This window comes from Saimiri boliviensis, chromosome 9 (genome assembly GCF_048565385.1).
Source record: "Saimiri boliviensis isolate mSaiBol1 chromosome 9, mSaiBol1.pri, whole genome shotgun sequence".
NCBI classification, from domain to species: domain Eukaryota; kingdom Metazoa; phylum Chordata; class Mammalia; order Primates; family Cebidae; genus Saimiri; species Saimiri boliviensis.
Genome location: NC_133457.1, coordinates 122,898,890 through 122,922,881, shown reverse-complemented (window position 1 = coordinate 122,922,881; position 23,992 = coordinate 122,898,890). Strand labels below are relative to the sequence as shown.

The window sequence follows — 23,992 nt, the reverse complement described above, 5'->3', positions numbered from 1 at the left end:
CTATCTAAGCCAATGTTACTGCCTTGTCCACGAACCACCAAAAATTATCTCTAGTTTCTTCAGATGGTCCACACTGCATGCCCATCCACCTACTCCACCAAACTGTGTATGCATGAGGGTTAAAAACACATCAAAGGGTAAGACATAGCATTTGAGCTCAGGAGCCCACGTGGAGTGGGGAAGCAGAAGATGAGATACAACCAGGTTTATTTCCAAAAGTATCTATTTTAGCAAAACACTGTGGTTTGTTAAAGGTAGGTAGAGATGGAGCTGTTCATTATATTACTGTTTGGCTTTGAAATGTTCCATACTAAAAATAGATTTAAATTAAAAAAAAAAAAAATAACAATCCCACCTCTACTGGTCAATGGAAAACAATAAGGTCTCTGGGTAAATTGCCTGCAGGAGACACATCGGCTCAAGTCAGTCATCTCCAGACCATGACTGGCTTGAGCCCTGTGAGGATCTGGACCCCAAGGTGCATGAAAGGCACCTGTTTGGAGGTGGGTTTTTGTGTAAGTCACCAACTGTCCCTCCAAGGGTTGGATTTGGAAGGCCACTGCAGAAACCCTAATGGAACTAACAAAGCTGATGGCCAAAAAGTTACAATCTAAGTGTCCATGGACTGATAAATGGGTAAATAAAATGTGGTCCATTCTTACTTTAGGACAATGTGCAGCCATGAAAAGGAAGGACACACTGAGATGGGCCACAATGTAGGTGAACCTGGAAAACTTGGAAGGACACATTGACACACTCTACAGTGCAGGTGACCCTGGAAACCTGGGAAACATGGAAGGGCGCACTGACACGTGCCACGCAGGTAAACCTGGAAAACATGATGCAAGTAAAAGAAGCCAGTAACGAAAGGCCACACGCCACACAAACCCAGTCACATGCAATGTCCATCGAATCGGAAAGCAGATCTGTGGATGCCAAGGGAAGAGGGGCTGGCTGCTAGTGGGTACAGAGTTTCCTTTCTGAGTGCCAGAAATGTTCTCAATCTTCTAAAATTAGATGATGGTGACAGTTTTTATTACTCTGTAAATATACTAAAAACCACTGAATTTTATACTTTATATGGGTGAACTTAATGGTATGTAAGTTCTTTCAACAAAGCCATTTAAGCTGGGTTTTTTTAAAGCATACAGAGGCACTAGGCTGAGCTTTGAATTTGGAGAATTGGGTTCCACTTCTTGCCCTGGTGGGCATAATCACACTGAAACCCTTCCTGTCCCCACCCAGATTCCAGATCAGATAGAAGCTCATTGAGGACCCCCCGCCAACACCTCCCTCCTCCCTTCCCCCCTTCTGTGCCGTGCCCCCACCCCTCCATCCTTAATCAGAAAACTCAAAGCCATTTCTTGACTCAGGGCAGCTATGATAACCCAACAGCACTCCTAAAGAACCACAAAGATGGGACAAAATTGGTCCAGGTTGCCCAAGTGCCCCTTCAAAACTTACAAACCTGCAAAGGCAAGGGCAGTTTCCCCTGCTCAGGGGCAGCTGGGGAACACATCACTGCAAATGTGGCTCAGAGAGGGCAGATCCCCTCCAACACACAGTGCACATAGCAAGTGCCCTCACTCATCTGGGAGTTGTGGGGAAGGGTACCCCAAGACCAATTCCACCCACATATACCTCCCAAGTTGATCTCATTCTTAAACCAGGTACAGACCAATGGATGCATCCATCCATCCAGTATTTCCTAAGCATCTATTCTGTGCCAGAACAGGCATTTTGTTAGGAATCCCACCATGAACGAGACACGATTGCACACTGGCTTTGTGGAGCTCGAGGTGTGATGAAGACAAGATTGACTAATATGAATCAATAGATCAATTAATTTCCACGAGCACACAGTGCAGGATGCCTCATCTGGAGCAGGAAGGGAGCCTGCTTTGAAGAAGCAGTGCTCCGGAAGTGCGGGGGTAAGTGGAAGCCAACATGCAAGGGAGGAAGGGCACCCCGGGCAGAGGGAACAGCCTGAGCAAAGGCCATGAGGTGGGAGCAGCATGGAGCCCTGAAGTCCCCACAAAGAGGCCAGAGCAAAGGTCTGCAGCCACAGAGAGGGGATGACCCAGACCATGCAATGTCTCAGGGGCCTCAGAACAACCTGATTTTGTTCCTAGGATGGTGGAAAACCACTGAGGCAGTTGCGGGTCTCCAGAGCATCCTTCTGGCTGCCATTAGAGAAGGAACCCATGGGGCAAAGGAGGAAGCAGCGGGATGGACCTTCCTTCCAGGAGGCTGGAAATCATCATGGTGGGTGGTAGCAGCAACCTGGCCCAGCAGGGAGAGGCAGAGGCACCCAGCAGGCTGGAGTCAGTATCCTCTGAAGGCAGCTCCCATAGGTTTGGGATGGATGATCTGTCGGGGACTAGAGAGGGAAGCCAAGGATGAATCCAGGGGTTGGTTGTTTGGTTGGTTGGTTTCTTTCTTTGCTTTCTAATTAACCAGTTATAAGGGGGTAGAATCGAGGTAACCAGCAAGTCTGATATTGACAGCAGGGTGGGTGTGATGCTGTTTCCTGGGTGGGGAGGATCAGATCAGGGAGGGATGAGGCAGAAAAGAGGAGGAGCCCCATTTGACAAGCAGCCTTTGTGGTGATGTGGAAGAGTCTGCTGCCATGGCTCAGCGACCATCAACACTCACAGGCACCATCTGCTCCATCAGGGCAGGCAATGGAAGGGCACACACTCACACCACCTGCAGATGGGCATGCTCATGGCTCCATCATGGCCTTGCCATGGCCGAAGGCGCAAGGGTTAAACCAACCCTGGTGGTGGCTCTGCTGAGACTCACCCACCGTAGGGCTTCAGCTCCAGGTAAACCCAACTTCTGAAGGACCCATTCCAATCCAACCAGACACACTTTAAAGGCATCCAGAGTGCATCGCAATGGGGTTGTTAACTGAAGTCCACCATGGCATGAGGCTTCTTGCAGGCGCTTAGACGGTTAGCTCTATTCTGCAGTTTTCTTATGCTAGAGTCTACCAATTGCTTTCCTGGGGCCCTGGCAGCCATGAAGGCCCCTGGAGAGCTGAAGGGCCAAGGACCTGAATGGTAGCAATGTCAGCTCCACAGGCATGGCGATTTGTGTTGTGTTTGTTCACCCAAAAATGTGCAGGTGGTAATCTCCCAGCACATACATATCCACTGATGAATAAATGAATGAATGTGCATTGCGGGCAACTACTCTGCTCCAGGAGCGAGGGCTCAGCCTCCCCCCACCGCCTGAGCCAACCCCAGGCTTTGTGGGACTGAGGGGGTCACCCTCTCTCTGCTGCCTCAGTCCCCAGGAATATCTGGTTTTTCTGGGGCTCCCGGGACTCTTAACCCTTAATGTAAAAGTAACTCATTCAGCAAACTTCAAATGCTTAAGAAGAACTGCTCAAGTCACCGTCTCAGGCCAAATTCATAGGGAACCAACTAAAGAGAAACGAGAAGGCAAAACGCCGGAGTGGGAATTCCAGGACCCAAGGGAAGAAAAGATGAAGGCAAAACCACCACTCGGGCAGAGGCCAGGTTCGTAAGGTGGGCAGCCGCGCCCTCTGCTGGTCACCTGGGAAAACAACACCTAAAGGAGTTGCAGGTGGGAGTGGTCCTTAGACCTGGTTGAAGACATAGCCTTGAACCTCACTTCCTGCACCTTTGACCACATCTTTGAGGGACTCTCTACCTAGAGCTGTGACCATAAGGTTACCCAGAGTGGTGCTCAGTGCAATGCCAATCAAGGCTTTTTCAAAACAGCACACCCAGCTCTTCTAGACCCAAATCCCTGATTTCACCATTCACGGCCTCTGGCCTGAAAGGCACCGGCAGCCAGAGTTGCCATGGAAGAATGTGCTGTGGGCATCCCATGGCTTCCTGGAGATGTGCCCAGCCCTCCTTAGGGTCAAGTCCATCCAAGCTGTCTAGGGCAGGAGCCACAGACCCAGGCACAGACCCAGATCGGGTCCCAGCATTTTCTGACTGTGTGGCCTTGAGCTTGCCACACAGCCCCGCTGATCCTCAGTGTGTAAGTGAGAAGACGAGGGCCTCCCGTACAGGGTCGGGCATTTGACACAGCACACTGAACCCTCAATACGCCTTCACCATTAGCAGAACAACAAGTTCCTCGGTGCGAGACCATCTGCCCTTTGATATTCTCCTTCCGTGCCCCCAGCACATCCAGGTGACTGGGAGAGGGTCCTATGAGGCAGCAGAGACAGAAGAACACAGAGCAGAGAAGCACAACCCGGGGCAGGGAGGCTTTCAGCAGGGAAGGCAGAAAGTAGCCCCCGCTGGCTCCTGCAGACTTGGGTCACGGGACACTGACCCATCTTGTATATTGTCAGCACGGAGCTACAGACTGCCAGGTGACTTTTCCTCCACGCGCGCTCTGACTCTAGCTAATGAAAGGAGAGGAGCAGGCATCAGGGGCCTCCGGGAAAGATTGCCGATAGACAGAGAGAGCCACATACAGAAAAAGCATATGTCACCATTGCAGGTGCAGTTTGCGGTCCTGACTACATTCCTGCTTCCTGCCCTGGAGTGTCCTGTGGGGCCTGGAACTGCTGCAGCCAGCCTGCGGCCCTGCAGGGACACGCACGAGGATGAAACGCTAACAGCAGCAGGAGACCTCGCACCTGTCTCCCTCCTGATCTCTTGTAAAGGAGGCAACCATCCTGCTGGCACAGGCCTCTCTGATAGCTGGGTTTTCATTTACTTAACACGTAGCTCTTACCACGTGACAGCCATTGTTCTAAAAACTTTACAATGATTGATGCAGCTAATGCTGAAACTATCCAAATCAGGCAGAACTGTGATTTTCCCATTTAGCAAATTAGGAAAATGAGAGGCAAAGTTCTTAAGTACTTGCCCCGGGTCACAAACCTGCAAAGCCTGGACTGGATCCCATGTCCTCTGCTCTAGAGCTCAGGCTGTGATGGCATCAAACATACCACAACTCAAATAGGCAGGAACCTCATGCTTATGTTGGGTCCCCCAGAAAGTCACTGACTTGGTGATGATGATAAAGGACGAGGAAGTATGAAAGAAACAGGAGGAGGTAACAAGATGAATGATGACAGCCTTTTTGCAGAGCCTAGAGCTTACCAAGGAGCTCGCATGCATTGATTTCTAATCTTGTGAGGTTGGGATAATTATCCTCTTCTTACAAACAATGAAGTTGAGGCTCAGACAAGAGTTAGTAACAGGACGGAAAAGAGCTCCCACGTACTTTCCATGATACCAGCTCGTTCCTCAGGCCTCTCCAGCCCACCAACATCGCTACCAGCAACCCCAGCTTACAAAGCAGACATTTCCTCAATGAACATGCACCGAACACTGACTCCATGCCAGACCCTGTCCTGTATGCTGCCAGACATGGGATGGCTTGGCCCAGTCTGCGTGGTGAAGGGGTAAGCCGTGTCTATGGCGTGAGGCTTCTTCTTGTAGGCACTTGGATGGTTAGCCCAACTCTGCAGTTTTCTTATGCTAGAGTCAACCACCACTTTCCTAGGGCCCTGGCATCCTTAAAGGCCCCTGGAGAGCTGACGGGCCAAGGACCTGGATGGGACAGTGAAGGGTACCATCACAACACGGAGAGGTAGGAACATGTGGAGCCACTGGTCAGGCTGGGAAGCTCAGGGGAGCTTCAGGAAATAGCCTTTCATTGGTGCCTGCACGTGACCTACATTTGTTGAGTAGCTGCTATGTACCAGGCACTGGCAATCTAGCAGTAAACAAAACAGATGCAAAAACACACCACCGCCCTGCTGAGCAGACCTTGGAAGGACACAGAGGAATTTGCTGAGCAGACACACAAACTGTGCATGCCAATGTCCAGAGGTGCCACACGCAGAATAACTCCTCCAAATCAAACATAATCATTAGACAATAACATTTTTTGAAACTTTTAACCAAAGAACTTGAAGAGGAATTAAATCATGTTATATTCACACAATGAAATACCGCACAGCAGTGAAATTAACTAGATAAAAATCTGGGTAGGTATCACAATATTCTGTTAAGGAAGACTATGTTCTATCTTACTCCATTTACAGAATGTTCAAAACCAGAGCCAGGCATGGTGGCTCATGCTTGTAACCCAGCACTTTGGGAGATCCAGGTGAGCAGATCTTTTGAGGGCAGAAGTTCAAGACCAGCCAACATGGCAAAACCCTGTCTCTACTAAAAATATACACACACACAAATTAGCCAGGCAGGGTGGTGTATGCCTGTAGTCCCAGCTACTTGGAAAACTACCAGGAGAATTGCTTAAATCCGGGAGGTGAAGGTTGCAGTGAGCCAAGATTGTGCCACTGCACTCCAGCCTGGGCAACAGAGTTAGACCTGTCTGAAAAAAAAGAAAAAAACAAAAAGCAAAAAATAGATAACACTACATGATGATGTTAGACTGCAGGAAATAGCTACCCACGGGGAGGTGGCTTTTGTTAAGAGGGGACATGACAGGGCTCTGGGATCCAGGTTATGTTCTGTTTCTTGAACTGAGTTCCGCCTACAGAGGTATGTTCACTCTGTGAAAAGTCATCAAGATGAATGCTTATGGTATGTGCACTTCGCAACAGGTATCTTACAATTAACAGTAAAAAAATAAAAGTGAAGAAGAAAGACAGAGCAGACCTCAGAGCAAGAAAAGCTACCAGGGACAACGAAGGGCATCACATAATGATAAAGGAGTCCATTTTCCACGAAGACATAACAATCCTTAACACGTACGCACCTGAGGGCAGAGCATCAAAATACATGAGGCAAACATTGACAGAACTTCAAAGAAAAAAATAGATGAATCCATGATTAAAGTTGGTGACTGCAACACCCCTCCATCATAAATGAAACAGACCCATCCAGCAGAAAATCAGTAACGACACAGTTGAACTCAACAGCACCATCAATCAACTGGGTGTAACAGACATCTGTAAACCACCCCATCCAACAGGAGAAAACCCATGCTTCTCAAGTGCACGTGAAATATTCACCAGGATAGACCACATTCTGGGACACAAAATACACATTAACAAATTTAAGGGCCGGGCACGGTGGCTCACGCCTGTAATCCCAGCACTTTGGGAGGCCGAGGCGGGTGGATCACGAGGTCAAGAGATCGAGACCATCCTGGTCAACATGGTGAAACCCCGTCTCTACTAAAAATACAAAAAATTAGCTGGGCATGGTGGCACGTGCCTGTAATCCCAGCTACTCAGGAGGCTGAGGCAGGAGAATTGCCCGAACCCAGGAGGCGGAGGTTGCGGTGAGCCGAGATCGCGCCATTGCACTCCAGCCTGGGTAATGAGAGTGAAACTCCGCCTCAAAAAAACAGAACAAAACAAAACAAAAAAAAACACAAATTTAAAAGAAAAGAAATTATACAATATCTGCTCTCAGACCACAGCGAAGTTAAACTAGAAATCAGCAACAAAAAGGTAACTGGAAAATCTCAAAACGTGGAGATTGAACAACACATCTTACATGCCACATAGGTCAAAGAAGAAATCACGAGTGAAATTTAAAAATATTTTGGAGTAAACACAAATAAAACACAACTTATGAAAATTTGTGAGTGCAGTGTGAGCAATATTTAGAGTGAAAGTGAAACACTGAAGGTATATACTAGAAAAGAAGAAAGATCTAAAATCAGCTAAGTTTCTACCTTAGTAAACCAGAAAAGGAGCAAATTAAATCCAAAGCAAGCAGACACAAAAATAATAAAAATTTGAGCATAAATCAATGAAATTCAAAATAGAAAATCAATAAAGAAAATCAATGAAGCCAAATGGTGATACTTTGAAAAAAAAAATCAATAAAATTGTTAAGTCTGTAGCCAGCCTAACGAAGAAAATAAGTGACCAGACACAAGTTACTAGTATCAGAAGTGAGAGAGGGCACGTTCATTGCAGTTCCCATGAACAGTGAAAGGAAACTGAAGGAAAACTCTGAACAATTCTATGCCCACAAATTTGATGACCTAGATGAAATTAACCAACTTTTTGAAAGACGCAATCTGCCAAAACTCACACAGGTTTTCAACATTGTGTGTCTGTTCAACATTGTGCAAGTCCAACCAATGCTGTAAGACAGGAAAAGGGGGGAAAAGTATCTAGATTAGGAAGGAAGAAATAAAGCTGTCTTTGTTCACAGATGACATGAAAATGTATGTAGAAAATTTAAAAAAACTTAACAAAAAGCCTCCTGAAACTAATAAATTATTGTAGCAAGTTTGCAAGATACAAGGACAGCATACAGAAGTTAAATCTTTTTCCTATGAACCAGTCATGAGCAAGTCACCCCTCAAAATAAAATACCTGGGTATAAATCTAACAACATATGTATAACATTTATTTGACGAAAATGAAAAACTCTGATGAAAGAAATCAAAGAACCAAATGAATGGAGAGGGAATCCATGTTCATAGATGGGAAGGCTCAATATCGTCAAGACGAAGACGTCATTTCTTCTCTATCTGAGCCATAAATTCAATGCAATCTCAGTCAAAATCAGTTGTGACTATTCACAAACTGAACCTAAGGTTTACATGGAGAGGCAAAGGCCTAGAATACTCAACACACTGTTGAAGGAGAAGAGCAAATTTAGAGGACTGACATTCCCGACTTGAAGAATTACGATAAAGCTACATTAGTCAAGACAGCGTGGTATTGGCCGAAGAACAGACAGATAAATCAATGGAACTGAATAGAGGGCTCAGAAATTGACCCACATCAATGTAGTCAACTGATTTTTGACAAGGAATCCAAGATGATACAATAGGCAAAAATCAGCCTCTCTTGCCCCTCAACTCTCCAGGCCTCCGGGTCTTCTCTGGCTGCTCCCGGAGAAGTGCCTTCCAGGACTATCTCAGGAAGATTTTTGCCATACGTCCTACCGTATTCTTTATATTTTTACCATATACATCTATCACTTTATAGAAAAACAACACAAAATAAAGTAACAGACGCCTTGGCCCTGCCGCAGGGAGCCACGTGGTTTCTGCGGCGACACCCTCGGCCCTTCAACATTCACAGTTCTCCCGAGGCTGTGGGCAAAGGGTCTGGAGAGCTTTGCAGAAACGAAGCCACCGTGGGTCTCAACGGGTCTCCATGGGTGAGATCAGCGTGAGCGCTCCCCCAACGGCACTGTGCTGCGGGAAAAGACAGGCAGAATCCCCTAAAGAAAGTGATCAGCCCTGGCTCCCATCATGAGGAGCTGGAGTTGCTGGTGCCCCAAAGTTGTCCCTGGTCCACCTCACCTTGAAGAACTGTCTGCCTGAGGCCTCAGCTTCCTCATCTATACCCTAAAATACCCACCAAGTTCCCTGCATGGCATCACCCAGGAAGACGTGGAGGCCAAGGTCAGAGCTGGCGCAGGGAGATGAGGAAGGAGCCTTGCACGAGTGGAGACCCGCAAAGCGGACACTGACGGGAGCCACCGGAAATGGGGAACTGAAGCGCTGGGGCCCCGTGGGAGGGACCCTGAGATCTCAGCCTGGAGGGAGGAGAAGGGGCCTTCAGAGAACACGGGATGTGTCCATGTGAGGGACGAGAATGCCGGAGCACTGTTGAGGGCAGGCGGGGGCTGGTGCAAATTGCTGGGGAGGCTGCCTCATCTCTGGGGCTGAACCATGCACCAGAAGATTCGATGAGAATGAAGATGATCTACGTGGTATGGCCCAACATGGGAGCCACAGGCGCTGAGAGTGCTTAAAACGTGGTGCTGCAGAGGACCTGACGTTTTCATTGCATTTCATTTTAGTTCATTTAAGATTAAAATAAATTTCAGCAGCCACGGATGGGACATGGCTCCTGTACAGGACAGCACAGCTCTCAGAGATGGTGGTGATCAGGTCATAAGGGCACCACCCTCGTCAATAATTAGTGCCTTCTAAAAGAGGGTCCAGGGAGCCCTGTGTACACCTTTCTCTTGTGAGGACGTGGCAGCAAGGTACCATCTCTGAGGACCCGGACACTCACCAGACAGCAAATCTGCCAGCACCTTGATCTTGGACTTCCCAGTCTGCAGAACAGTGAGCAGTAACTTCCTGTTGTTTCTAAATTATCCACCTAAGATGTTTTGTTGTTGCAGCCCACAAAGTCCAAGACAGGAACCAGTGGAGCTCCTCAAGGCCACAGGGCGAGGGAGCAGGAGGGCTGGCATGGATCTGTCCCCTGAGGCCTCCTTCTTAACCGCCAGGCTCTCCCTCCGTCCCCAAGGAAGAAAGAATAAACCAACAAACAGGCAAAGTTGAAAGTCTAACACCAAGTGCCGGTGAAGATGTGGTGAAACAGGCACCGCAAACGCTGGGTGGGACTGAAACCAGCTGCCCAAATAGAAAATGTCCTGTCCCAGATCATCCAGCTCTTGTCATCTACGCCAGAGAATCCCAAAACACAGGAAGGTATGAATAAGGTGGATGAAGTGCAAACAACCTCAGTATCCCTGAAAGCAGAACGGCTGAGCTGTGGCCTGTCCACGCTAGAGAATACCAATCAGCAGCTTCTTTTTAACTGCAAAAGAGCGTTGTAGTCTAACATCATTGGAGCTCCTGTTTCCTGAGTGACTACATAGCAGAATAACATAGCAATGCCATAATCACTCAAGGTGCACACACATGCACGCACACACCACACACACACATGTGCCCACACACGCTCACCAGTACCATGTCTTTTCCACAGACACACATGACTGTGGGAGCCCCTGGCAGATGTTCATCTCTGTCCTCCATGGTGAAACTGGTGCCTCCAGGTCTGGACTCCACCATGGTGACTGTCCAAGCTCCCTGAGCCCCTACTCAAAATGCTTTCATTTTTGCCAGGAGAAGGAGATCATGAAATACTTACATAATTAGAATAGAACGTTAATAATAAATAAAAGGTCAAACCTATAACCCTCTTCTAGAATTATGATTGTGGTACACACTATTAGGGATTTACTTCTTTCTTTTCAACTTTTAAAGGAAGATCGTTCATGTTTAAATAATGCCCAAACATGTTCTCCTTTTCCCAATTCCATGTGTACATTCCCTCTGTTTACTGGATTTATATGCTTCAGAGAGCTGTTTCTTCTCCCTGCAGAGCCGGGCTGATGGACTCACCACAGCACAGATTCACACCACCAGCACCCCATCACGGCAACTATAGATTAAAAACTTTACAGAGTAACGATTCAAAAGCAGCGTCAGAGCCTGAGCTATAAATTACAGAAAATCCATAGCAGTGAATTTACAGGTAGTGCTTTAAAAATAGATCATACGTTCTGCAGTCGTAGCAATGATGATCCCAAGAATCAACCTGTACAAACCTATAAATAGTGACGGCTGCCCGTGTTTGCACAGCAGCTGTGATCTCTCTGGGTGCCTGCCATTCATTAAAACCGGTGTGCACACTGAAGCTGGTGGGTCCACAGAGATGTCGAATTTGGGGAGAGCAATTATTTAGGCAATTAAATTCTGGCGCCCTCACCGGCCTTTGTTCTGAGATATTAGTAATAGTGCAAGGGTTTTCCAAAGCCCACGGGGTAATAACAGTCACTTCTCTATTTCGAAAAGCCACTGCAGTCCCACAACTTGGGATGGGACTGTAACGATGATGACACCAGGTACTTCAGGCCGCAGTTCGGGGTCACAGACTCTGACGGTTCATTTCAATGGCTACTTGGGGAGATCTGTGAGTCTACACACGGCAGCATAGAGGGAGCCTCCCTGCTCCTGCGGATGGACCCCGGGGGGCCGTCAGCGGTTGGGAGTGAAGGTGCAGGCATTAGAACAGAGAAGGTTCTGCTCCCTGTTCTAATGAAAAGGGAAGCCTGGGACTCACAGCCAAGATGGGAAGTGGACCCTTCATTCAGCAACGGGCCTGAGAACCACAGACCCGCCAGGCTGGAGGAGTGTCCTTGAGACACAGGCCCTGTTATATTTGAGCATTTGAGTCACTCATTCATTGATTCATGTGTCCACTCATTCAACCAGTATTCACCGAGCACGGGGCCTGCGCCAGGCATGGGGGCTGGGCTGTGGGGGCGGGGGGTGGGAGGGCAAGACTAGCAAGCACAGGGCAGTTGGAGGGGCTGAGAAGCAGCCAGGGGTGCAGGGTGGGGCAGCACTGGGGAGACGGCAGGAGGCTGGGGATAGGGACAGGCCTCAGGACTCAAAGGCCCTCTTGACCCAGCATGAGCAGAAGCATGGATTTTACCCTGGGAGAAACAGGAAACACGGGAGGGTCTCCAGCCAGGAAGAACTGAGAGCAGATGGACCTGTCTTGGAAAGGCACTGGGGCCGCCAGATAGAAGATAAAGTAGACAACAGCAGAGATGGGTCCAGGGAAAAGGCGGGTGGGGCTGCAGCATCCAAGGACGGGTGGCAGCCTGGACCGGGGGTGGGGGGTAATGGAAATGCTGAGAAAAGGGTAGACCCCAGATCTGTTTTAATTCTATTCACTTTAACTATATTCAACCTTGTCTTTTTATCAAAAGCACCCTGCAGCTAAATCTGTAATAAATGAGAAAACTTCCTATGCACTGTTACAGCTACAAATCAGTCTCACGTATGAGTTTATGTGCTGTGTAAGTGAGAGGTTGTTTGTTTTACTGTGAGGTTCCTCCAAGCAGCTTAGCCACTTGCTCACAGTGCAGACAGCAGAATTTGAGAGCCATTCATTCCCTCAGGACTCCTGACCCCCAGTGATCCAATCAAACACCAATGTCGGCACCAAATGCAGCTGGAATCAGGGTTACAATCAGGAGACCTGAAGACAGGGAGACGAACCTGGAAGACCTGATGGGCCTCATGTAATCTCTCAGGAAGCAGAGGGCACAGTAGGCGTGGGCAGAGGGGAAGGAGAGATTTGAAGGCTGAGAAGGATTCAGCCACCCTTGCTGGCCTCGAAGGCGAACAAGAGCCAGGGAAAGCAGTGGCTTCTAGAGCTGAGAACCAGAATGACCTGGACCCCAGCCCCAGCCCCGGCCCCGGCTCCCACTGACAACCAGCAAGAAAATATGGACCTCAGTCCTACAGCCTCAGTGAACTGGATTCTGACAATCACCAGAATGGGCAGAAAGTGAATTCTCTCCCAGAGCTTCCGGCAAAGAGCAGAGAGCTGCAGAGCCCAGGGTGGTGGGGGAGCCAGGCAAACCCAGCTGCACCCCTGACCCACAGGCTGTGTGTGGCAATAAATCAGTGCCGTTTCAGCTGCTGAGTTTGTGGTAAACTGTTCCGGCAGCAATAGAAAGTGAATGTCTGCATCTCTCCTGTGGTCCTCCTGCACAGCCATGAACACTGGTCTGGGAATCGCACTCTATCCATGAGGAAAGCCAGGCTCAGAGAAGGGGGAACATGAACAAGGTCACACCGCAAGCCAGGGCAGAGCTGGGGACACTCCACGTGTGCCTCCTCTCTCAACAGTCCTTCTTTCACCTCTGTGCAACCCGCATCTCCTCCACCCTGCTTAGACGATCCTCAGAAGAAAGATGTGCTCATATCCGACATCAACTCAAGACTCTAACAAAGGGAACAAGCCACAGATGAGGACAGGTGGAGAGAACCAGCCAGTGTCCACCTGCAGGGCACACGCTGTCCCACCTGTGGGCCACCACATCCCACCTGCAGGGCAAGGCTCTTTTCAGTCAGCAGCCTGCTTGTTTCCAAGACAGGCACCCCACGGGGACAGCCAGAGTTTGGGCATCTTTTAAGGGCTTCCAAATCAGGCAGTAACAACAAGCATTGAGCTGCTGTCAGTCACTTTCTAGAACCAAAGGTATACAATATAAATGCAAGTTCATGGGAGACAGGATGACAAACCGACCCAGAGCGCAGCAGACTGTCCAGGCCCAAATTCAGCTCACCAGCTGTGACATTGGGCAAGTTACTTCATCCCTTTAAGCCTCAGTTTTCCTCATCTGTCAAATGGGGTCACACCAAGTAGAGCCCACCTCCCACAGAGATGTGTGGCTGAGTAGGCAGGACTGGGGACAGGCCTGGCTGGTGTGACTGTCACTGTCCCTACAGAGTGACTGCAGGATGGCTCCTTTCCAGTCCCCCACTGCAGCGACCCCCAAGCAAACCATGCAAATGATCAGTGTACAATATTCTGCACTTTCACCCGTGACCACAATACTCTAGGCTGGAAATCACATTAATTTACAAATAAGAGGAATAGCTCCTTATTTTTTATTATCCCAATGTTTAACCAAATAGTAAGAAAAAATGGAGTAAATTTATCATGATTTCTCATGGATTGTAGGAAAAGGCAAGATAGCAAAGCCATTAAAATAAAAATAGAAGTGAAAACGCACATCCAGCCGAGTGAGGCGTGTCCTCGTCATCAGAATTTGTGTGAAGGAGGGTGGTTAAGGGGACGTGGTCACGGAAGACGGACAGCTGTTTCAGACACTCGTGAGTGGAGAGATGCAGTCCTTAGTTTCTATTAGAAACCTCGCCCCGTGAAGAGAGTCTATTTTTAGTGCTTGCCCTCTAGGTGAGTGGCAATGAACAGGTCCCAATGTGCAGTGTACAGGAGGCAGGAAGCCTGTGCCGGCCTCCGGGAGGCAGAGATCGACCACAGAGCAGGCCGGGCAGGCCACCTGGAGGCAGGCTTGCATGGAGATGGGCTCCCAAGGGCGCCTGTCAGGTGACCGCGCAAATCCACAGGGTGCATGTTGGAGAAGAGGTCCACGCAGGCCTGCACGCTCCCATCTCCAGGGCTGCTTGGGAACAGGTGTGTAAGTCCTTCAAGTCGGTCTAAAAATATGACGAGTTTTCAGTAGGAAGAGCCAGCTTCCACCACTGAGAGACTCATGCAAAGAGGCCACATGCCCACTTCCTGCAACTTGAAAGGGATAATGTTTCTAAATTAGGAGATATTTTGCTAAATGCCTTTCCTCTAGGGAGAAGCGAAAGGCCCAATGTCAGAGCCACACCACTTGAAGAAACTCCTGTGAGCCACAGGGAAGGGCCTCTCAACGGGGGTGAGGAAAGGAGGCGTCCCTGCCACCAAGCCAACCTCCCCATCACCTCCCCATCAGGCTGTCCATTGGCGCAGAGCTTGCGGCACACCTGCGAGGTGTCAGGAGTGGGCTGCATGCGCTGTGCACAAAAATGAGCCAGTCACCGCTGCCCTGGGTCTACCTTTGGTGGAGAAGACGGATCATTAAGAAGAGAGCGAACAGGATGATTATTGCACTGGGCGTCCCCATGACCACCCTCAGGTTGAGCGATTCGCTAGAGGACTCGTGGCACTTGGCTGCTGCTGTACTCACGACTGCGAGTTCCCACAGCAGCAACAGGTGGAGCACACCCAGCAGAGAGACACGTGCCTGGAAGGCATCTGCCGGAAACCAGGCACAACGTTCCAGGGTCCCTCCCTGCGCAGTCACAGGGGACACACTTCATCCCTCCGTAAATGAGCTGTGACAACACAAGGCCCCTGTAAAATGTCCACCAGGGAGCTCATCTCGGTGCCCAAGGTCTCTGTTGGGGGCTGGTCACGTAGGCACCTCTGCCTGGCAGGAAGAGTCTAGACTCAGGAGGACAGCATGCTCAGCATGAACCACACTGTCTGCACAAACCATGCAGAGGCAGGGAGCCCCTCTCAGAAGATGGTGGGAACGCTCCCAAAATCCAAGTTCCCAGACACCAGCAGTCCTTCTAAGGAGAGTGATCTCAGGCCTGTTTGCTGAACAATTTTTTGCACAATTACACGTGGTGGCGAGGGTTGTATGGGAACTAAACAGGGGGTGTTTCAGGACCAGTGCGACAAGAGGAAGGGGTCGTTTAGATAGTGTGGCAGGTGAGGTTTTACAAAACATGGCCACAACATCACCTCCAACCTCACGTGGTCTTCCCGCAGTGTGGCTTTGCAGCCTCCCACCGAGTGGTGAGTTCATGCCAACCGTCACCCCGTGAGTCAGGGAGGACCGATTCTAAGGCAGAAGTGGGACGATAACTTCCAAAGCCAGATCATAAGCAGTGACAGAACTCGAGTCTGTTTCTCTCGGGTTGCTCACTTCTGCAGCCCAAGCTGCCCGTGCAGAAGCCCGAGTGGAAAGGACCAGAGGCCCAGCTCACAGCCCCAGCCGAGCTCCGGCTGTCACGGGCTGAACTGTATCCCCCTAATATGTATATGTTGAAGCTCTGATCCTGTGACTCAGAATACAATATCTGGAGAAACAGTTTTTAAAGAGGTGATAACATTAAAATCAGGCTGCCGAGGGAGCGTGGGGCCAATCCAATCTGACTGGTCTCCTTATATGAAGAAGAGATTTGGACAATAAGAGTTTACAGGGGGAAAAGATCACTCCAGAATGGCAGGTGAGAGCTTTCACAGGCCAGTTCTCACTGCTGGGCCTTGACAGATGGGTACACTTCACAGGAGGCCAGGAGTCTTCCGGCAGGAGGAGCAGCACAGGTGAAGGCGGGGAGCGAAAGTAGAGGCCTGGCTTAGATGGAGGGTCAGGGGCTGGGAGCTGGAAGACCTCCTAAGCCTCTGGTCAGAGCAGGGCTGTGCTGAGGCGGGCACACTACATTGAGGGAGACAGGATCCATATATACATGCACGCACACACTCACGCACACACACATGCACAAACACATGCATGCACACTCATGCACACACACTCATACACGCTCATGAACACACATGGTCATGCACACATGCTCATGCACGCACACACACATGCATGGACACATGCGTTCATGCACACACACTCATGCACACTTGCTCATGCACACACACATGTACACACGCTCATGCACGCACACACAAATACATGACACATGCGTTCATGCACACACACTCATGCACACTTGCTCGTGCACACACACACATGTACACACACTCATGCACACACACTCATGCACACCTTCACACACACAGCTTCACACCCTCATACACACATGCATACACACATATACAATCAGGCACACACAGGCATGTGCACTCATGCACACCTTCGAACCGTCACACAGTCATTCATACACAGGCACATACACACTCTCGTACAGCCTCACACATGCATACACACACAATCAGGCACACACAGCCTCACACCCTCATGCATGTTCACATACACTTGCCTTCAGGGCACCACCTGAGGCCCTGAGACAGGGCTGCCCCGTCGCACTCACAGGCACTGGCACAACACCCTCTTGCCCACTCGCTCACTTGTGTTTCCTTTGGCCCACACAGTTTGCAACTAAAATGCCTGACAATGCCAGGGTGTGAGCCTGGCACAGGAACCTTCCATAGAGAGCCCCCCGGTCTGGTCCACTTCCTGGTATGAGGCCCAAGGGTTGCTGAATTCCCTCCAGGAAAGGCCTTCACAGGTCCACGCGTGAACCCTCCCTGGTGACTGGCGCACCTAAGCAGCTTTCGTGAAAATACTGTAATCATGCAAAGTTGACATTGCTCCAGGTAATCTAGGCCACGGGGTCACCAGCTTCCAGAGGGTAACTCCTCCTGCTCAACACAAAGCCCACAGTGCAGACCCCAGGCCAGCCCAAAGAGGGCCAGACTCCTGTTCCTCCCAATCCCACATCCCAGCCAGCCCCGGTCCAGCCTAAAAGTCCTATGCAAGGGATGTGTACTGATGTCGTTTTTCCTTAAAATAAACTGTTACCGAAGTCTGGTAGAAATCCCAAATCAGAGGAGGGTTCTGGGAAAGCCAGTGCCCTGCGCTTGTTCAGAGTCAGTCCGAGGCTGCTCGTGTAGGCAGGCATGCAGGAGAGCCTCCCTCCTGGGGCCGCCCTCCTGGGGCCGGCCCTGGTAACACAGCCAGGCTGCAAGGAGCATCCAAATTTCTCCACGCGGTGATCCCTGCCTAGGAAATGTACAGCCAATTGTCAATTTGTTATCAATAAAACCAGGTAGGCTACAAGATCAGTCCAACTCTTGCCCAGACCTGCTCTGAGTTTTGATTTGGAATCCATGGTCCACTTCACAGTTAGGCGTAAAGTAAATTGCCTGGATCTGCCCCCAGCCCCGGACCACGTGTCCTCCCTCTGCTCACTCAGGGCTAGAAATCTCCGCCAGAATCAACAGACCCCTGGGTCAAACCCAGTGACTCCTGTAGCCCTTATTAAAAACCTGTCTTCTACCTCATACTATCCATTCACACACGTTCTAGTAGATAAGAAAAATAAATGCAAAGAGAAAAGCCATACAAGCCTCAAAAGGACACATGGAGGGCCGTGTTTTTGAGCAACCATCCTGGCATGCCGAGGTCTGAGCAGCTCTCCGGGGCAGGACTTCCAGAGCTAAAACCAGGATGCTCCCTGCGACACCAAAAGCAGCTGTTTCTGAACTTGAGGCAGAAAAGGATTTCTTAGACACAAAAAGCAAAAACAAAGAACAACCTGGATACATTTTACCACATCCCAACGAAAAGCTAAAAGCTCCTATCCAGACGAGAACACGGTAAACAAAGTGAAGAGACGCACGTGTGTTTGCAGCCAGCGGAGGACCCGGGTCCAGATCGTATCAACGGCGCTCATAGACCATTCGGAAAAGATGAAGGGCCCCCTGGAAAAAGTGGGCGAAACAAATGAGGAGGCAATGCTCAGAGAGGGAAATCCAAAGGGCCACCTCTCAAGCAATCAAGGCAATGCAAACTAAATAACGTAATTTCACTTCTCCTCTCGAGGACTGGCCAAATTTCAGAATCTGAATGTATCAAGTGCTGGTGAGAGAAACCGTACCTCTGACATCGCTGTTGGGAGTGATACAGCTACTCTGGGCAACAGCCTGGCAATAGCAGGGTACACTTAATATGCACTCATCCTAAGCCCCAGGAATTCCATTCTTAGGATCTGCCTTATAGAGAGATGACTGTACAGAAGCCGTGGCCCACTGCACAGTTAGGGGTCAAGTAAATCACCTGGACCTGACCCCGCCCCCAGACCGCCTGTCCTCCCTCTGCTCACTCAGGGCTAGACGTCTCCACCAGATACTCCCTACAGCACTGCCTGTGACAGGATCTGAGAAGGGTCTCCATGGCTGTCGGTAACAGAAAGGCGAAAACAGCCATGGAATATTCTAAAGCCATTAGACAGAACCCGTGAAGCCAGGTAAATAATCTCCAAGACCACTGCCGAGTGGAAACAGCTTCACGGCGAGAGGTGCTGTGTGATGCCATTTCTTTAAAACACACGGAAACAATGCTGTGCATTTTTCTCTGAGACCTGCATGCTTATGTCAAGAAAGTCTGGTGGGAAACACGGTGAGTGGTAACAGTGGCTTCCCTGAGGAAGGGCGGGGGGATTCAGGTTCCAAAGGGATTTGAGCCTTATTTGCAAAGTTTTCCATTTCTCACTTGGAGAATGTATTTATGATCTACTAGTGTAATTAAATACATGCATGTATGTGTTTGTGCAAGCCATTTTTTTTTCCAGAAAAACTTATCGCCTGAGCTGGAGAACACATTATCCATTCATCCAATAAAATATTTTTGGAGTGCCAATTACAGGTTAGGCCATTTCTAAAGACTGGGGATCACTACTTTCCCTTCAAACAAAAACGGAGCAATCAACTGAGTCATTGGCAAAGTTCACCAGAAGACGGCAGTCCTTAAGGTAATGGAGTGGCAGCTGCGTGGGGATTTGGGATACGTTGTGAGAAAATGTGATGCTCAGAGCAGGTGAAGAAGCAGACCTGAGAGGCCACCAGCTGTGGGGAGGTTCTTGCCTCTTACAGGTGTGCCCTGAGCACCCTGGGGGACAAGGAGAGAAAGGAAGACGTGCAGCTGGGTCACACCTCTCCCAGGGCCTTCTCCAGCTGCTGGGACATCATGACTCTGCCTTTTGCCTCCAAACACCCCTTGGTCACAGGAAAGAGAACTGAAGGCTGCAGGGCTTTGCAGGTCAGGTGAGCACAGCTGTGGGGTTCTTGCACTGCCATGCCGGGGTCTGTGATCCCAGGACCCATCTCCTTCTGTGATCCTCCTGAACTCCTGCTGGAAGTCTCAGGCTGGCTATGGCAGGGATGCCAGCTCCATTTCTGGACAGGAGGCGACAGAGAGCTCAGCCATTCAGTCCTCCCCACTCCCTCGCTCCAGTCAGTGGTTCAAGGACCAGCAATATGACCCAGGCTGCACCCAGGACAGACAAGGAGAGGCTAGCTGGAGCTGCAGACGCCCAGTGTCCTGAATTAACAGATGGCCCTTTCGCTTCTGTGGGTCTAGTCCATTTCAGTCACTTGCTACCAGAAAAGCCTGCTACGTCCAGCTGGTTGTCATTAAGATTTCAAAAGAATTGGGCAACTCCAGACCCGATCTGGGTCTTCAGAGTTATTGCCTTCGGGGAGCCTTGCCCAGCCCTGACTCTGAGCTGAGCCAGAGAAACAAGGCATTAAATTTCAAACCGTCTTTTGCAGCCCCTAAAGCCACAACTTTTAACGAGCATCAGCTGGGACATGTCATGATATCATCGATCACGCCTTTCTCTTCAAAAAAAAATTTTTTTAATAGAAAAAAAAATCATTTAGTGCAGAAATAACTCAGTACGAGTCAGCTCTTGAAAATCAGACTTCGAAGTCTGGAAGAATGAGTGGTTAATTTGTTCCTAAATTAATGCAGCCCTGGCCACAGAAATAGCACATTATCCCTTTAAGGGTGAGAGTTAAGATTCCCAAGCAAGGTCTGGGAAGTAGCCACACAAATCCAGGAAGCTGAGCTTCAGGTGGCAGCTGGACAGATCCTCCTGGTTCCAAAAGGAACAAGGTCAATGGGACCTGCTCAAGGTCTGGCATGAGAGTGCCCAGTCGTGGGCACACAGCCTGGTTCTTCCTTGGGTGCCTGGATCCTTGCTCCAAACCAGAACTTGGCATTTGGACTGGGGTCCTATCTGACTCAACATTGAAATGAAGCATTGAAACCAACACACCCAGCCACACGCTCTGCCTCAGCCCCCTCCCAAGTGACCTCCTGTAAGTGCCAGCCCCATTCTGATAAATCTCAGATTGAGCCTCCAGACCAACCACCGCCCCAAGCTCCAGACTGAGACGTGCAATAGCCCAGTGCACCCAGCCCTCCAAATTAGCACGGTCAGCACGGAATGTATGCTTCCTCTCCCAGACCTCCTCTCTCCACAGAAGGTGAAGGAAGGCCCTGCAGAAGCCCCCTGCGAGCCTCCCTCCTCCCCCACCAAGCCTTCGACGCCCCCATAAACAGCACCACCACACACCCGGTGCTCAGGCCCCAAACCTATGTGGCATCCTGGATTTGGGGTACCCAAGTCATGAGCAGGTCCTATGAGTCCCGCCACTGAAATGCCCCGTGCTTCCTACTCTCTCCATCTCTGATATACCCTCCTGTCCTCTGAGCAGCTGGCAACTCCCCCAAAGCCACAGCCTCCAAAGAAACCTGCAGCCACACAGCAGCCGTGAGGAGCTCTCTCCCAGACATAGAGCAACATGCAATTCCTCAGCCCAGAACCTGCCAGTGGCCTCCGGCTGCACGTGTAAAACCCCAGGACAGAGGCCAAGGCCCATGGCCCCCACCACAGACTCAGCTCCCTCAGCCCCCTGCTCATGGGTCTCCACCCTCAAGGACCCTCCTGTCTCCCAGTGCCACCAAGTGACTTCTCACCTCCGGGCCTCCCTGCTCCCCGCAGCATCCCAGCATCTAGATCAGTGCCTGAAGCATTTTCAATGATGAATAATCATTTGCTGACCCACTGACAAAACATTCTGTTTTCTCCTTGGGGAAAGTGGGTCAGCAGTGGCTGAGCCCTGCCATCCATCCGTCAAGGCCTAGACAGAGGCCGCAGAACTATTTTAAAAATGCCCAACAACTGAGGAGCGAAAGGAACAGGTGAGGAGTTGCGTAATTACTGCAGGCAGAACGTGGGCTCCTGGTGGCCCGGAACCCGCTTGCCAGGCTGCGGAAGGTCAGGAATGGGAACGCCCTTTCCCAAAACCCAACCTGGAATATGCCTCGCTGTGCTCAGTACCAACAAAGGGGTGCTTTAGGGGAGGGCACTGGCACCTGTGGGCACCTACTCTGTGCAGGCACTGGGGGAGGGGGCTTCTGACCCATTAGAGGGGAGCACCCTCGAGGGGGCATATCTCCCTCTCTTTCCCAGCTCCACTCTGGGAGCTCAGCACAGGGACTGACACTTAGTAGGTGCTCAATGATGAGTGGATTCAGCTGCCCATCCTCCGTGCCTGGGTTAAGCTTCTGCCACAAGCTTCTCCTCCAAGGGCACCACAGAGGGCCTGGCAGACGATAAGTGGGCTGTCAAGTGTCCCCCAAGCCCCTGTGTCCTGTTCCCCCTTGTCGACCTCATGACTCCAAGTATCCCAGCATCTCAGGGATTCCCAACCCCAGCCCTAGCCTGCGGACTATGCCATTGTCTCCTCGGGGGGGGAAGGAGGGTCCTGGCAGTGCAGGATGCTTAGCCATGTCCCTAGCTTCTGCCCCTTGGATGCCAGTGGTGTCCCCCCAAATGTGGTAACCAGAAAGGTCTTTAAGGGAAGACAGAATCGCTCCCTGTTTCGAGGCACTGATAAGAACCACTGATGGATCTAAACCCAAGTTTCCCAACTGGCCTGACCCCAGAATTTCCTGGGCCTTTGGTTAAAAACAGACAGTGCCAGGAGATGGCAAGGGGCAGTCCTGGGTGGGGCCCCCGGAACAATCTGCAGTAAGTGTCCCCTGTATCCTCACCGAGGGCCGGTGTGGAAACACCGCAGCTCCCTCCACCCCACTCCGGCTTCCGCCTGCTGGACACCTGTACTCATGCACCATGGCCACTGAGCACAGGCCACACTCCAGCCTTGTCACCAGGTGGCCTGGGCCCCTCCCCATCCCGGACTCTTCTTCCCCGGCTCAGCTAGGGCCCTGGCCTTTTCTGGATTCCCCAGGCCCCTCTTTCTAGATTCCAGCCGCTGAACTGCAGTTGGACCCTCTCCGGGGCCAGGTGTCTGCCCAGCAGGGGGCGAGGGGCCAGCCCCACCTGGGTGGAGGCCCATGGCCCTCCCTGGGGAAGAAGAATGAACGGGCCCAGAGCCCTCCTTGGGTGGCCAGCGCCATCCACATGATCCCAGCTGCAGGTATTGGATCACCCCCATTTTACAGATGCAGAAACTGAGGAACAGCAGGGTCAAATGCCATGAGCACAGGCTCATGCAGCTGGCAGAGGGGAATATCAAACCCTGGACTCCCGACCCCAACGCCAGCGCTTCCCACCCTGTGGGCACTGCCCTTGTTTAGAGACTCAGGCGACTTTGCTGCGGGGCGGGGCGGTGGGGGGAAGCCGGAGACCCGAGGCGCCCACCTCTGCGGCTGGGGGCTCAACTGGCATCCTGGCCACCCGCAACGGCCAAGGGCAAGGAATGCAGGAGGGGTCGCCCCCCAGCGCCTCGTGCGGGGCCGGGCCCCCGGGCCCCGCGTCCCGCGTCCCCTCCCCACGGCGCGCGCTTACCTTGCGCAGGGCCTCGGGCGGCGGCGGCGGCGTCCCGGGCCCCGAAGGCGCGCAGCAGCGAGCGCAGGGGAGCATGACAGCGGGCGCGCCCCCCGCCCCGGCCGCGCATCCCGCCGGAGGGCCGCGGAGCGGAGCCGGGGCCGCGGGGAGGTGCCGGCGGGGCGGGACTGGGACCAGGGCCGGGGGCGGTGCCGCCACGCGAGGCCTGCCCCTCCGCCGGGCGGGGGCTCCGAGGGGCGCCGCTGTGACCTTGACCCTCCCCGAGCCGCAGCCTGGCCGGGGCGGGCGGGAGCGGGAGGGGAGACCTCAGCGCCGCGCCCGGGGCCTTCCAGGGAAGCCCTAGAAACGTTAAAGGGCCAGCCGGGCAGGAGGCGTAGCCGCCGGTTCCCCGCGCTGTAAACAGGCAGCAGCGCTGGGGCCGCTGTGAGGCGGCGGGCGGGTCGCTTGGCCTCTCTGAGCCTCAGTGGTCTGGTGTGTAAAATGGGCTGGGGCTGGAGTGGGGTGGCTTGCGCGGAGACTGAGCGGGGCCTGGGCCCCCTACGTTGGAGACTCCTTGGCTGCCTTTAATGTAAGGGCGCGGTGG

The 23,992-nt window shown here is 51.4% G+C and overlaps 1 protein-coding gene across 3 annotated transcripts in view; it reads right to left on the bottom strand.

The window, feature by feature from the left end:
- PHACTR3 (phosphatase and actin regulator 3) overlaps positions 1–23,565 on the bottom strand; it is a 263,489-nt gene extending 239,924 nt beyond the window's left edge. The window contains exon 1 of one of the 3 annotated variants that reach the window (XM_074406723.1): positions 23,410–23,565. In XM_074406723.1, the coding sequence (XP_074262824.1) occupies positions 23,410–23,518 (109 nt within the window). In that variant the 5' untranslated portion in view covers positions 23,519–23,565. Of the gene's footprint in view, positions 1–21,572; positions 23,262–23,409 lie in introns of those variants that run through there. The other 2 variants (XM_074406722.1, XM_074406725.1) reach the window with 2 other exon arrangements.
- Positions 23,566–23,992: the final 427 nt, after the last annotated feature.